This window comes from Artibeus jamaicensis, unplaced genomic scaffold (assembly GCF_021234435.1).
Source record: "Artibeus jamaicensis isolate MK-2021 breed Jamaican fruit bat unplaced genomic scaffold, CSHL_Jam_final contig_373, whole genome shotgun sequence".
Taxonomy (NCBI): Eukaryota; Metazoa; Chordata; class Mammalia; order Chiroptera; family Phyllostomidae; genus Artibeus; species Artibeus jamaicensis.
Genome location: NW_026521807.1, coordinates 2,720,080 through 2,735,348, shown reverse-complemented (window position 1 = coordinate 2,735,348; position 15,269 = coordinate 2,720,080). Strand labels below are relative to the sequence as shown.

The 15,269-nt window shown below is 35.3% G+C and overlaps 1 protein-coding gene across 2 annotated transcripts in view; it reads left to right on the top strand.

The window, feature by feature from the left end:
* AP3B1 (adaptor related protein complex 3 subunit beta 1) overlaps window positions 1–15,269 on the top strand; it is a 262,282-nt gene that overhangs the window by 118,183 nt on the left and 128,830 nt on the right. For both annotated transcript variants that reach the window (XM_053664477.1, XM_053664478.1), the window contains 2 exons: window positions 1,447–1,579; window positions 9,071–9,180. In XM_053664477.1, the coding sequence (XP_053520452.1) occupies window positions 1,447–1,579; window positions 9,071–9,180 (243 nt within the window). The remainder of the gene's footprint in view (window positions 1–1,446; window positions 1,580–9,070; window positions 9,181–15,269) is intronic.

Genomic DNA, 15,269 nt, shown 5'->3' with positions numbered 1-15,269 from the left:
TTTTTGTCTTTGTGACAAAAACAATTTTCCTCTTTCCTGTTTTCATGTGTAACCTACTTCTGCTGTCCATTTTTTGCTATGTAAAGTTTACTGAGGTTGTAGGGAGTGAGTCTCAGGTAATTCGATGGCATTGTTAGTTGTTAAGAGGTGACACACTGGACCTGTTTCAGAACGTTGGTGGGGTCTGGTCAATTCATTTAATATCAGATTTTTAATAATATCTATTATGTAGTCAAGATTTTTAATATATATCTTCAGGTATTCATTTTTAATTTTTATACCATATATGTGTTCATAGAGGTATTTACTTATATATAATTTCTTGAGTAAAATAGATAATTTTTCTAAAGACTCTTTTTGGTTGAGGAAATTAGGTAATCAGCTGGGAAATAGTTTTTAAATACAATTGATCTTCCCTAAGTAGAACTAAGAGAGTTTAATTTGTTTAATTTATTTCTTCAACGTTTAATCATGTTCGTGCTACCATTTTCACTAAATTTGTAAGTTTTTAGATATTTTTAGATTTTTCTCCTCCATTTGTCATTTAAGCACCTTTTAAATGTATTACTCTATTTTGCGTGTTAAGTAAACAGCATGTACTTCTCATTTGAGGTTGGGAATCATTCTGTAGAAGTTTTAGTTGCAAATTGGATTTTAAATTTCATTACATATTATGTATATAAATGTATATGTTAAATGCGTATTCATTTCTGTAAACAATAAAAGCTGAATTTTTTTTGAAAGTTTAGGTGAAATTATTTAGGGTTATAAATTCTGTGAAGATGTTTTAACTTCCTATTGTTAAATAATCTAAATATGTATTTTTAAGTTTGTATAAATATGTAGTTTACAATGTATTTTTAAAAAATTCTTTTAAAGAAAATCAGTTTTTTAAAGTGTTTATTGTAAACTGAGTATTTATAAAGTCCATTGAAATGCTCTTCGCTGTAGCTATTGTGATTTTACTGCCATTCAGATCCCATTTTAAAAGTAAAATGTTTGTCAGTATCATGTTGGTTTTTTTCTTCCTCCTTTCCCAATTTTTAGATTTATTGTCTCTGAAGAAGCAAACCTTTTTCTATAGATTCACAGATGCTGCTGGTTAAATGAACTGAAACCTCCAAAGAGAGGGTTCTTGTATCTTTCAGCCGTGCACTTAAACTAATTGCTATCTTTGGGTAACTGCTCCCCACTATCTGTTTTGGAGTCACAAGCCACTGTGGCCACAAGTGAATGAAGTTGGCTTGAAAATGTACCCCTTTTGTAGGTACATTCTGTAAGTAGAATGAAACTAAATTAAGCCAAGTCATCAGTCAGATCTCCTTTTGTACATATAGATGAAATTACATATGCTAGAATTCTTATGTTGAAAAACTTAATGTAATAGACGTTTTTTGTTCACTTGATAGTACCAATGTATAAATTAATTGTAATAACATTTTTTAGACCTATGTGAAAAGCCAGGATAAACAGTTTGCAGCAGCCACTATTCAGACTATAGGCAGATGTGCAACAAACATCTTAGAAGTCACTGACACGTGTCTCAATGGCCTGGTGTGTCTGCTGTCCAACAAAGATGGTAAGTTGACACTTTCATTTCATTTTTCAAGTAATTTGTCATTTCAGTATTCTTGGTATTATTTGCAAATTGTAGCATTTGTTAACATGCATTTTATTTTTTCCTGTTTGTCAGTAGTGTGGTCATGATGAGTGGCATTTTGTCTTTGAAACCACACACACACACACACACGCACACAGTTGTTTGTTGTTGTTTTTGTAAATTGGGTAATTAACTTTTAAACAATACTGTTACTGCCTAAGCAGAACTAAGAAAGTGTAGTTTATTTATTCACAATTTAATCAACTTTGTTGTACCCTTTCTCAAAGGTTTTATTTTGCTTTTCAATGGCATGTAAGTCATGTATAATATTGGTTCTCCTGCAGAGGGTGCTAAAAGCAGGCAAATGACTCTATTACCATAGAGAAGTTGCTAGATCAAAAAAATATGTTGAATGTGTTACTGTCAAAGGTTTTTTTTTTCCCCAGAAATCCACCTAATAATTTTATATTCAAGATTAGCTAGAAGTCATCACTTTGGAATAGCTTCATGTTTTTAAGCCAACACTATCTAAACATTTTGTAAAACTGGCTAGGTAAAATATGTAATCTAAATTTCATACTGGTCTCTGGTGAAATGTCAGTTATTTCTGTAGTATGGTTTTAGAATAAATGAGGTCATTTGGAGAAAGAAAAATGAGTCAACTGTCACTTTTAAAATTATTTAGGGGACTTTCATTATAATTGCATATTTGATTAAAACAAGATTCTTTTTAAGAAAAGCGTGGAATTCTAAATTATGTCATATCTAGACATAATTCAGATAGCAACTATAAGTTTAAACATAACAGAATTGATTGTTTTTATATTTTATTTGAAAATAACTTTACAATAGCTTTTTTATCCCTAATTATCTTTTCCCACATGAAGATCTCTTTAGAACACTGTAACATTGTTATAAGTACTTCTGATAAAAAATAATTGAAACAAAATTTATCTACAAATAAGAATATTTTCTATTATGAGCATAAAATTATAATCTTTTACCTATAAACTCAAGGTGTTCTATGGTTAGAACATTTTTCTACATGTAGTATTAAAATTCTAAATAATTGTGACAATAAATTATTTGGGATATAGACTTTTTAAAAATTTAGCTGTGGAAGGTAATTAGAGGAGATAGAATGTTAAACATATACATTTATTTATTTCTACTTTTAGTAACAACCTTTTAATCTATTTCTACATCACACCTTAAAATATGAGTTTAAAACATATTTTTATTATTTATATTTTTAATAATGACTTTGTACTTGATCAAATAAGACATATTCCTTGCGAAAATATTTAAAATTACAGATTTTAAACACTGGCTTACCACAGTAATTGTTCTTTTAAAATTTAGTTGCATACAAAAAGCAGCAGTAATTAGCACACTAATGCGTTCTTTTTAAATACAAAGTACTGTATATTCAAAGTTCCTCAATTTTATATTTTGACCCTTTTTTCTCCTGTGAAATATTCAAGCTGTGGATTTTAAAGTGTTTTTTTTCTCAAAACGTATTTGAAAGCATAATTTTCTAAAAATAATGAATTGACTTTGATTTAAAAGATAAATATTCTACCATGTAACACTTTAAGGAAAGAAAAAGATTTTATTTATTGATTTTTAGACAGAGGGGAAAGGTGGGAGAAAAACACAGATTTGTTGCCCAACCAGGGGCCTAGCCCGCAACCCAGGCATGTGCCCTGACTGGGAATGGAACCCATGACCACAGGCAGATGCTTAATTTAGTGAACCACAGCAGCCAGGGCATACTCTGTAGCACTGTTAAAGAAAGAATAGATTATTTTATAATTAAATAATGGGAGACCAATGTAATTTATAATAACTCTTAAAAGCGGGAAAATTTAATAATTTAAACTCTGATGTGTTAATGTTTAGGCTTTTGTTTTTAGTAAATAAAAACTTTCTTTATAACCTTGGATTTTTTTCTGCAGTTTTAGTATTAAGCAACTTAAATTGTACTATTTACTTCTGGTTGCATAATCATTATTAGCCCATAAAACTTGTTTCTTTAACTCTTTATCATATGTGCTTCACTTCTGTAGTTTGGAAATGTGGCTCAATAAAAGTGAGCATAAAACAAGTAAGAACATTTTTATTAAATCATTAAAGAAAGTAATAATATTTCTAACTTCAAAATGGCCAGTGCAAACAGCAGAGTCCCGTTCTCTTTCCTGCTTTTGAAACAAATGCTGTTGAAGGAGGCCTCAGTTCCTTAAATCTGTTATCATGCTAAGTGAAATAAGCCAGTCAGAGAAAGACAAGTGCCATATGATCTCACTTATGTGTGGAATGTAATGAGCAAAATAAAGTGAGGAACAAAATAGAAACGGAGGCACGGATACATGGAACAGACTGACAGTTTCAGAAGGGAGAGGAATTGTGGGACTGGATGAAACAAGGGGGAAGGGATTAAGCAAAAAAAAAAATCTATATAGAGTAGGATAATAATAGACTGTGTTATGCTGAGTGAAATGAGCTAGTCTCAGAAAGAAAAATACCCTAAGATTTCACTTGTATGGAGTATTAAAATAGTAAAATTCATAAAATCCCAGAGAAAGTTATTTGCCAAGGGCTGGGGGAAAGGAATATGAGGAGTTAATTAATCAGCTGGCATAAAGTTTCAGTTAAACTAGAAGAATTAACTCTGGAGATCACCCATACAACATTGTACCTATAGTCACCAATAATGTATTTTACACTTAAAAATTCGTTAACAGGGTAGATATCGTGTTAAGTGTTCTTATTATAAGAAAAGAAAATAAAAAATATAGTAAATATACTTCTTAGAGTGAGGACCACTAAGTTCTGCAGAGGATGAGGGGAAAGGTAAGAGAGGTCAAGAACATAGGATCATTTTGTGCTTCTGGTTGAGTACTACCAAAGTGCTGAGGTCTTTGAAAACCAGGAGGTGGTATAAGGAAAAAGTAGGCTGAAATAATCTGGAGGAATGAGAGGCACCTGGGGAAGGCAGAATAATGCTCTACTTGCAAAGATGTTCAGGTCCTAATGTCCAGAACATGTGCATATGTGACCTTATATGGCAGAAGGGATTTAGCACATGTGATTAAGATTCTTAAAATGAGGTTGTTATTCAGTGTACCCAGTGTAATTCAAAGTATCTTTTTTAAGGGAAGGAGGGAGGCCAAGAAAGCCAGATGTCGGAAGCAGAGGTTGAAGTGATGGCACTACTGGCAGGGGGACTTAAGTCCAGGAACACTGACAACCTTTAGAAGCTGGAAAACGCAATGGAATTTCCCTTGAACCACTATAGAGAACTTAATCCCATTGATGCTTTGATTTTAGCCCATGAAACTCATGTTAACTTTTGGCTCCAGAATTGTGAGATGATAAATGTGCATTGTTGTAAGCCACTAAATTCCTGGAAATCTGTAACAGCAACAATGGGGAACTGATATAGCACCAAAAAATAAATAATGCCAAATAAATGTTTCCACTATAGCCAGTCTTGCCTCTGCATGTAGATAATTAAAATTATACTTTTTTTTCTTATTTAGGCTACCTTTAAAATACTGTAATTTAAAATTAAAAATGTTATACTGTGGATTCTTTAAATCACAGTTAGATTATATTTTACTCTGCGTACTTATATAACAATTTAATGTTGTCTATTGGAGTGTAAGTTTGATGAGGGCAGGGTCTATCACTCAACCATACTAAAGGATGAAATCTTACTGTTCATAACAACATGGGGGACTTCCGCCAAGATGGAGGTGAAGGTGGAAGCACTGCACCTTCTCACACAACTAAGTTTAAAAACAACAAAGTTTTAGCAACAAAAACACGGCCAAACCACAGATAATTGAACTACACAGAAGTCTGATAACAACGAACCCTTCAGCCAAACTGGTAAGAGGGGCAGAGCCAGCAGCAGAGCGGGGTCGGGCAGGAAAAGAGCCACCGGACCGACCCGGGCGCTCAACCTAGGTGCCCCGGCAGCCGTAGGCGGATCCCAGGTGTGGAGAAGTGGGCGGACCCACTGAGGGTGCAAGGCGGTGGACTCACTGAGGGCTGACGACAGTCACACATTCAAACGCAGATAAACCAGTGCAGGCCCCAGTGGCGGGAAGCTGCAGAGGGGACCGCCATTGTCCCTCTCTGACCCAGCCCCATATACAGCCTCACAAACCAGCGACCTGGGTGGCCCCGCCTTGGGGAACACTTAAGGCTCCACTCCTCATACATAATAGGCATGAACAGATCAAAACATGGCTCGAGAACAACTCAGAGCCCCAGAGCCAATAAATCTAAGCAATGAAGAAATAGCCAAACTTTCAGATGCACAGTTCAAAACACTGGTGATCAGGATGCTCACAGAACTGGTTGATTATAGTCGCAAATTAGAGGAACACATGAAGGCTAAACTAATTGAAATGAATGGAAATGCACAGGAAATCAATAGTAATGGAAAGAAAACTGGGACTCAAATCAAAGGAGTGGACCAGAAGGAAGAAAAAAGTGACCAAACAGAAAAGGATGGAGAAACAAGAATTCAGAAAAATGAGGAGAGGCTTAGGAATCTCCAGGACATCTTTAAACATTCCAACATCTGAATTATAGGAGTACCAGAAGGGGAAGAGGAACAGCCACAAGTAGAAACCTTATTTGAACAAATAATAAAGGAGAATTTCCCCAATCTGGCAAAGGAAATAGACTTCCAGGAAATCCAGGAAGCTCAGACAGTCCCAAAGAAGTTGGACCCAAGAAGGAACACACCAAGGCACATCATCATTACATTAGCCAAGATTAAAATGAAGGAGAGAATCCTAGAAGCAGCAAGAGATAAGGGGACAGTCACCTACAAAGGAGTTCCCATCAGACTGTCAGCAGATTTCTCAAAAGAGAACTTATAGTTTCTTGACTACAAGAAGGGGCTGGAAAGAAGTATTCCAAGTCATGAAATCCAAAGACCTACATCCAAGATTGCTCTATCCAGCAAAGCTTTCATTTAGAATGGAAGGACAGATAAAGTGCTTCTCAGATAAGATCAGATTCAAGGAGTTCATCATCACCAAGCCCTTATTATATGAAATGTTAAAGGGACTTACCTAAGAAAAAGAAGATAAAAAAGATGAACAGCGAAAGGACAGCAAACTCACAGTTATTAACAACCACACCTAAAACAAAAGCAAACTAAGAGGACAGCTAGATCAGGAGCAGAACCATAGAAATGGAGATCACATGAAGGGTTAGCAACAGGGAAGTGGGAGAAGGAGAAGGGGGGAGAAGGTACAGAAAATAAGTAGCATAGACAGTAGGTAGAAAATAGATAGGGGGAAGAGCAAGAATAGTATGGGAAATATAAAATCTAAAGAACTTGAGACATGTGGTCATAAACTAAAGGGGGGAATGGTGGAGGAGGGGTGTGGAGGGTAGAGGTGAATGAAGGGGGGAAATAGAACTGTAATGGCATAATCAATAAAATATATTTTAAAAAAACAACATGGGTGGAGAGGTATTGTGCCAAGTGAAATAAGTCAGACAGAAAAGACAAATACAATATGATTTCACTTACGTGTGAAATCTAGAAGTAATAAATGAACAAATAAAACAGAAATAAACTCATAGACACAGAGAAGAAATTGAGGGTTTCCAGATGGGAAGGCAGTTGGGGAAAGAGTGAAAAAGGTGCAAGGGATTAAAAAACACAAATTGGATTTATAAAAATAGGCACAGAGATGTAAAGTGCAGCATAGGGAATATTGCAGTAACTATGCATTAAAGTCAGATGGGTCCTAGACTTACCAGGGTGGCCACTTTGTAAGGTACATAAGTGTCTAATCACTGTATCGTACACCGTGAACCACTATGATGTTGTGTGTCAAATCTAATTGAAAAATAGAATAAAATGATGACAATAAGGTACCTACCATATATTAACTGTGAGAAAAAAAGAAATATATAATTTTGCAAGCTAAAACATTATATAGATAATCATTTCTAACTCCCATAAAGAGGTGTATAGTTTCAAATATGTATGTTTAATGATTACAATGGTAAAAATTTTGCTTATATTCTTAAAGGGAGCTAGATAAAATATATTCAGATGAAAAGAGTGACAGAACACAGTCAAGGTACATCCAGTATAATATTAAAATAAACCTTTTTGGTACATGCCAGGAAAATCTCTATTATCTATGAGTCCCTAGTAATAAAAATTGCCAAAATAATAAGTAAAGGCAATGTTGATTTATTTTTGGGGGGCATCGGTAGCATTTATCATCATTTATATAAGATTCATTCTATAAGGTCAGGTGCTCTGGCTAGTTATATTACATTTCTATACTGGTGCCACCAGAAACATAACTTGGACCAATGATTAGCCACTTCATAGTAACAACTCAATCTCAGAATCCCAATTTAAAGATCTGCATTTTGGAACCACTCCTAGTACTGATTACTGTATTAGTTAAGGTACTAGCAAGAAACAGATTGACATATTTGAAAGGGACAATTGAAGAGACTTTAACAAAGGAACTAAATTTAGAAGGTATGGGCAGAATGGAGGGAAACCAACGAGGTATGATGTAGCACACTGAAGCTAACAGGCTAGGAGCAGTGGGAAGCCAAATCTAGAGTTGAAGGGAATGGGTGTGAGGAAGAGCGGGAGCAGTTACCAGACTCTGCAGGACGGAGCCAGTCGCAGGAGCTTTTGAAACCTTCAGTAGAACTGTGCAAGCACTGCCAAGGAGGCCTGCGTGAAGAGATTCAGGATAGTAAATATTCTCTCCTGCCACTTTGTCTCCTGCTAGTGCTTCCTGTTGGCCAAACATAGCTGGAAGCCAGGGTAAGGAAGTCTGTTGCCTCTAAGGACTCAGTGTTGGCCATAAAAGGCAGAGCGGATTCACACTGCCAATGGAGACAGTCTAGCTCATGGCCCCACTCGTCTGGGCTCTGTAGTCCAGGCTATTTCAGTAGCAACACCTTTTCTACTTCTACTGATCCTTCCTACTCACTTTACCAGACATATCACTTAAGGATTTTTTTTTTTAGTTTGCTGTTTTCTCTAGAATTGAAAAAAATGTTATTTAGATTTTAGGAAATCTATTACCACTATATAATTAGTAGGAATCAAAGAACAGTATTTGAGAGCAATAGTTAAAAGCCAAGGACACTTGAACATTATGGTGATTACATAATCTAATTTCACTTTGTTTTCGACTTAAAGAAGCACACATTAGAAAGGGGATATCCTAAGCCAGAAGACAGTAACAGGTGTTAGAAATTAAACTATACTCTTCTACTTAAAATGGATGTTCACACAAAAATTTTTGAGGTACATTCATGATAGTAGTTTCTACCTAGTCATTTAAGACATATAGAACACTTTGCTAATTTAAATTTATATTTTACCAAGCATAATACATTTGATGATAACATTTGAATTGAATCACACACCTTTAATATGAATAATCTCTTTTTCAGAAATAGTTGTGGCTGAAAGCGTGGTTGTTATTAAGAAATTACTGCAGATGCAACCTGCACATCATGGTGAGATTATTAAACATATGGCCAAACTCTTGGACAGCATCACTGTGAGTACCAGTTAAGAGATCTTTGCTGAATTGTTTTGAATTTTACTCAGTAAATTACAGTTTTATTCAAATAAATGGGTATCCTAAAGTGTAATCGTTAAGAGAACTAAGCTAACTGCATGAGTTCAAATCCTGATTCTAAGACATCACGCTGTCGTGGAAGGAAATTACAAATCTGAAAAGGGGAAGGATTCAGTGAGTAATACTTCAGCGTTGGATTAGAATTGATCAGTGTGAACTGCATGGGTTTTTATATAGCTGTCTAGATGTCTGTGAATGTAGACATGGGGTGCCTACACATATTAGTATATATACATGGGAATGTGTTTATGACTGTGCAAACATCTGTGTCCCAAGGCCAGCCTTTGGGAAGGCCTATGTGGAATAATACCCCAGTACCAGTGAGCACACCTAGTGCCCAGGTCTTGTTTTGTTTTGACATATAATTTCATACTATAAAACTTACCTTTTTAAAGTATATAATTCATTGGTTTGGTTATACTCATAAGGTTGTGCAACCATTCCCACTGTGTAATTGCAGAACATTTTCATCATCCCCGAAGAGTATTTCACACCTCGAACTTCTACTCTTCTCTTTGCTCTAGTCCTTCACAACCATCAGTCTACTTTCTGTCTCTACAGATTTCTTATTCTGGACAATTTATGTAAGTGTAATCAGGCAGTTGGTTGGCTTTTGTGCCTGGCTTCTTTCATTTAGCATGATTTTCATTTAGCAAGGTTCATGAAAATATAGAATGTAGTACTGCGTCCATGTTTATAAATTAAAATCTTTATGCTTCACATCCGTACACTTGTGGTAGTAGAAGAACCTGTATTGTAAGTATTGCATTAGTTAATTTGTAAAGCTCTTAGAACATTGCCTGGGCCCTGGCTGGTGTGGCTCGGTGGATTGACCGCAGGCTTTGAACCAACGGGTCGTCGGTTTGATTCCCAGTCAGGGCACATGCCTGGGTTGTGAGCCAGGTCCCCAGTAGGGGATGCATAAGAGGCAACCACACATTGATTTAAACAAAACAAAAAGAACATTGCCTGGTACATAGTAGTATTGCATGTTAGCTGTTATTAATATCTATATCCTATTTCATTCTTTTCTTCCCTTTAAAACTAAAGCTTTTAAATAATTATCTCAATTTTATTTTCTTACTTGACATTCCTGAACACATCACAGTCTGATTTTGATTTCCACTTTTTCCAAGGTCACTGTCTCCCTCTTACTAAATCCTGTGGATAATTCGCTCTCCTATCTTTCTTGACCTTTTGTTAACATTCGATTTCACTGACCACTTCTTCCCTTTTGAAACATTCTATGGCTTTTTGTCTGGTTTTTCCTTCAAACTCTTCTCCATTGTGTTTGCCTTCTGCTTTGCCTGTTCCTTGAATATTAAAGTTTGACAGTTAATTCTGCATAACTGAAAGAGCTGTATTTTAGGAGAGGAGTATATCGTTTCCCTCTTTAAAGACTGGGTAATCTATACTGTTAGCCTGTTCAGAGGGATGATATTTCTATAGCTGGAGGTAATGGATGGCAAAGTTTGGGGCCTACCAGTCAGAGCCGATTTTTAATGTCTCTGATGGTGAAATTTCCTTCCCCTCAGGGTGTTATTAAAGCTTTCAGAGTGGTTATACATTTATCTTAAAGCTGAGAATAAGACTCACAGGAGTCACTTACCATCTGAGCTTCTACCACATCTCTCGCCAGAGAATTCCTTTGTCTTCATGTCTCCTCCTAGTGATTAATTATCAAAGTCAGGGCTTCTCATAAAGATTGTATATGAGATGTAGGACTTAAGAGTAGATTTGAAAACTGGATGCCTTAGGTTCAAATTTAGTCTCCACATTTTACTAGCTTTGTAAATTTAAGCAAGTTATTTGACTTTTATGCTCCAATTTTTTCATCTGTAAAATGGGAACAGTAGCACTAATAACTTTACAGACCTGCTGTGAAGAATATATGAGTCAACATATGTGAAACACTTAGTGCTTAGTGTAAGGTGTCGGGTGACTTTAGTGTAGTTCTCTCATATAAGACATACCTAGGAGATTTTAGGAAGATGTAGACTTAAGTAGGGACAGAGAAATTAAATAATAGACTTAATTAGTAAATATAGCTAAAAGCTTATATCTCTTGAACAGATTATACCCATTTTTATGGGTATATCCCTAGAATATTATACTTGGACATAAGTAAACTTAAAAGATTTAAGTTTTAATCAGAGTTAAATAATTTAAGAGCATACCAGACCTGTACTGAAGAAAATACACTTTCAGAGCAAAGAGAAAGTTTAGAGAAAAAATGCAAGCTCTCCACAAAACACAGAAAATGAGAACACTTTATTCCAAAATGTGTGGGATGTGGCTGTAACTGCCACCATTTTAAAAATAAGGAGACCAGACATTTTTTTAAAAAATTGTATCTGACCCGAGGAGTTTAAAAATGAGCAGTGAGTCAAAGCATAAAACCTAAGTGGGATCAAAGTTAATTTTGTAAAATGGAATATCAAAAAAAGGTAGTTGAAATTGATAAATATATCTTAAATCTGGTCCTTTGGAAAGATAATAAAATAGTAAGCCCTTCCTGATTCTTATAAGGTAAAGAGAGAAAACAAAATAGACAAAATTGGAATGTGATATAGGAGAGATTAAAATAATTACAAGAAAACTATGTTATTCTATAGCAAAAGCTTGAACTTTTGGAAAATGAAAAGGTAATGAGTGGTTACTATTAACATTCTTTGAGAAAGCTGAAGAGCTTGAAGTGAGACAAGGCAAGACAGTTTGTGATGCAGAACCCTAAAAATGGTTAGGGATTGGAGGCACAAGTTACTCTGCAAGAAGGTGAGGAGGAAAGTAGCAGACAAAAGCTTCACAATCAGGAGAGGGGGGCAATTGAATCCCCAGAGTCTCTGATCCAAACAGTCCAGAGTTATTCACCTATGAGCACAGCCATCTAGAAAAGAAAGCAGGGCTTTATTAATCTCATCAGGTATCTGATGACTCTTAAATGTGGGCAAGTGCTTCTAAAATGGGAGGCATAACCTGAGAGCCTTAAGTAAGAGCTCTTTATTCCTGAATCCCTGCTTATTTCATACTGAATCCAAGGAGCGTATCTTAAACCACTGTGACATTAGAGCCAAGCTGGCCAGTGACAGAGGACCAGAGGGACAGTATTGAGCATGTTTTTAGTCAGTGCCTAAGCCAGAATCTTGGGCTCATCTACCTTCAGAGGGAGGAGGGGGAATAGAAGTGATAGCCAGACCTCTTTTCACCTTGGCCACCTTATTTATTCATAAAAAAACAGATGAAAGGAAGTGGGAAAGTGCCCCATCAGGTGTGGGTGCTGGAGTGGCAAGAGGAGGAGCTAGACCCGCCCTGAGAGCGCTGGCCTCCGGGAAGCTGCAGGGGGCTGTAAGGGAGCCACTGCACAAGGTGGCAGGAGAACAGACAAGGAGTAGGACTTCATTTGGTTAATGAGTAAGTAGGCCCCCTGAGGTGATGTTTTTGACTCCAGGATATACACGCCCTATCTGGGAGCAGGAACTGGTCTTCTTGCTTTACTGATTCGTACTTTTGCTAGTATGGTGCACTGTTTTTGTCTGTCTAGTGGCTGTGGTGATCCCTGCATGCAGACTTAGAGTTCTAGTCCCATTTCCACCGCTGACAAGCTATGAGATGTTGGGCAAATTTTTTAACCCCTTTGTGCCCTCCTGTGTCATATCCACTGGGGATAATGGTAGAGCCTACTTCCTAAGGCTTTTGTGATAACTGACTGAGATGAAATCAATAAAGTACCTAAAAACGGCACCAGGCATATGGTAAGAGCACAATACATATTAGCCATGTCATTTTTTTAAAAAATGGGAACATAGATTTTATTGTATTCAAGACTTTTCATTTTATTTGTTATTTAGTAAGTAGATAGTTGAAAATATTAAAACTAAAATTTAAATTAATTCTACTTTTAAAGTTTATTTAAATTGAATAGATTTATGTCAGCAGTACAGCCAGCTTATGTGTTCTGATTGTGAGTATATCATCCTTTGGAGTATCTTTCATTTGTAGTAAATACTGCTTTTGGAGCAAAGTTCTTCCAGAATAAAATGCATATTACCAGAAGATTGTTTTAACAGGGTTTCACATAATGTTTAATGGGACAGACAAAGATTTCATGTGATAGAAGAACAGTTGAAAGACGTTATTCTGTACTCAGTATCACAATATTGAGTAATATTGAATAGCACATTCTGTATTCCTTGCTCAGGTGCCTCACCGAACGCCTGCAAGTTGACTGCACTTGCTCTTTGACCCCAGTTTAATTCAGTCTTGTTTTAATGCATATTGAGTCCAGATACAGAATGTTGGATCATTTGTTGTTGTATGCAGTTTATTTGGAGGTCTACTCATTTTGCCTTTGACAAATTTAAATAAATAAAATTGATGTTTTTTGCAGGATTTACTTTACACTGTTGCACTGTGCAGTGAGCTGGTGTTGAAACACAGTAGCTTTTAAATTGAACTGCTTACAGAGTGATCTGTAAATTCTTTCTAGATGTCTTTCTTAACTGCTGTGGTCAACTAGGAATCATTATTTGTTTTTGCAGCCAAGTTAATGGGTTAAAATGGAAGTAGAAACTGCCTTCTGGTAGAAGGTTTAAAAAATGCACTTAACTACTTACTCATGGATTTAGAATAAAAAATCAGGCAAATTCATTTACAATCCAATTTGTCCTTGAAAATTTTGAAAACCAGAGGTTCATAGTCAAAGTATTATTATATCATCTGCATACATGTGTGCATTAGTATGGCTTTTAGTTCAGTGCTTCTCTATATCCTGTGGTCAAAAAGACCATGGACAAAACATGGAGAGTTTTCTTGTTTGCTCTTTTGTCACTTGCTTCAAATCCTTGAATGTAATGGCTATGGATTCACACTATTGGTGGTACACTAATGAGAGTCTTAAAACTTTAGTTGGAAAGGGAGGGCAGAAATCAGAAAGTCTTAGGAATCTATTTTCCTCCAAATGCACGAAAACATTGGGTTTGTCAGTTGTGTAAGCCTTTTAACAAAATGCCATCACTGAAAATTTTGTATAAATGTATTTACATTGATATTATTTCATGTCATGGAGAAGTTTTCTAAGTTTTCAAAATATTTTCTTGATTTTATTACCTCTGAATATTATCCTGCTCTCCAACACCACCACTACCTTGACATTTTCATTGTGAGCATTAGAATGTATTGATTTTTAAATTTTTCAATGAGTTGTGTTTTAAATGTATGTATTACAAGTCTTTAGTGTTTATTTTAACTTTAGTATATTAATAAATAGGAATAGAAACAATTTCATAAAACATTTTGGGATTGTCTTTTTGATTGCAGAAAGAATTGCAAATGTGTTGCTAGAAGAAATTTACTAAGTGGGGTAATAGATTGTTGTGTGTCACAGAATTCTCATTTTTATAATAGCAATGTATAATAAAATATTTAAGAAAACAAAGCTAGCACAACTGAAATCTGAAGTTGCCCGTATATTCTTATTTAGAGGCGTCTTTTATTATGGCAGACATCTTGAATTGCTTCACACTGGCAAATTTAATGTACCACTCAATTACTGTTCTTTAGCTCAATTTAAAATAATAGATTAGAGTAAGGTCTTAATGCAGTGTAACCTTTGGAACATGAGAAATAACCTCTTTCTTTCTAGAAATTAGTATACATACAGTAAGGATATCAGTTTTATCATACTGCATGAATGGATTCGTAATAGCATTTAGTATTATACTTACTAATTATACTTATTACATAAGTATGCTGATTTCTTCTTGCTCACTAAACATCCTAATATTAATTTAAAGATGACGCTGTTATCATAACATTTGAAAATATATACTTTGATTTTAAAGCTTTTTTGATGACCTGATTCTTATTCTGGTGAGCAACACAATTTAGGGGTGTCTTAATAGCTTTATATTATTTCATAAAATGGGTGTTTTGTAAGTATTTGTGATAGTGGATATTATGATAAAATTGTAGCTGTGCAAAGGTCCTCATTCTCGCTTTCTTCTTTAACA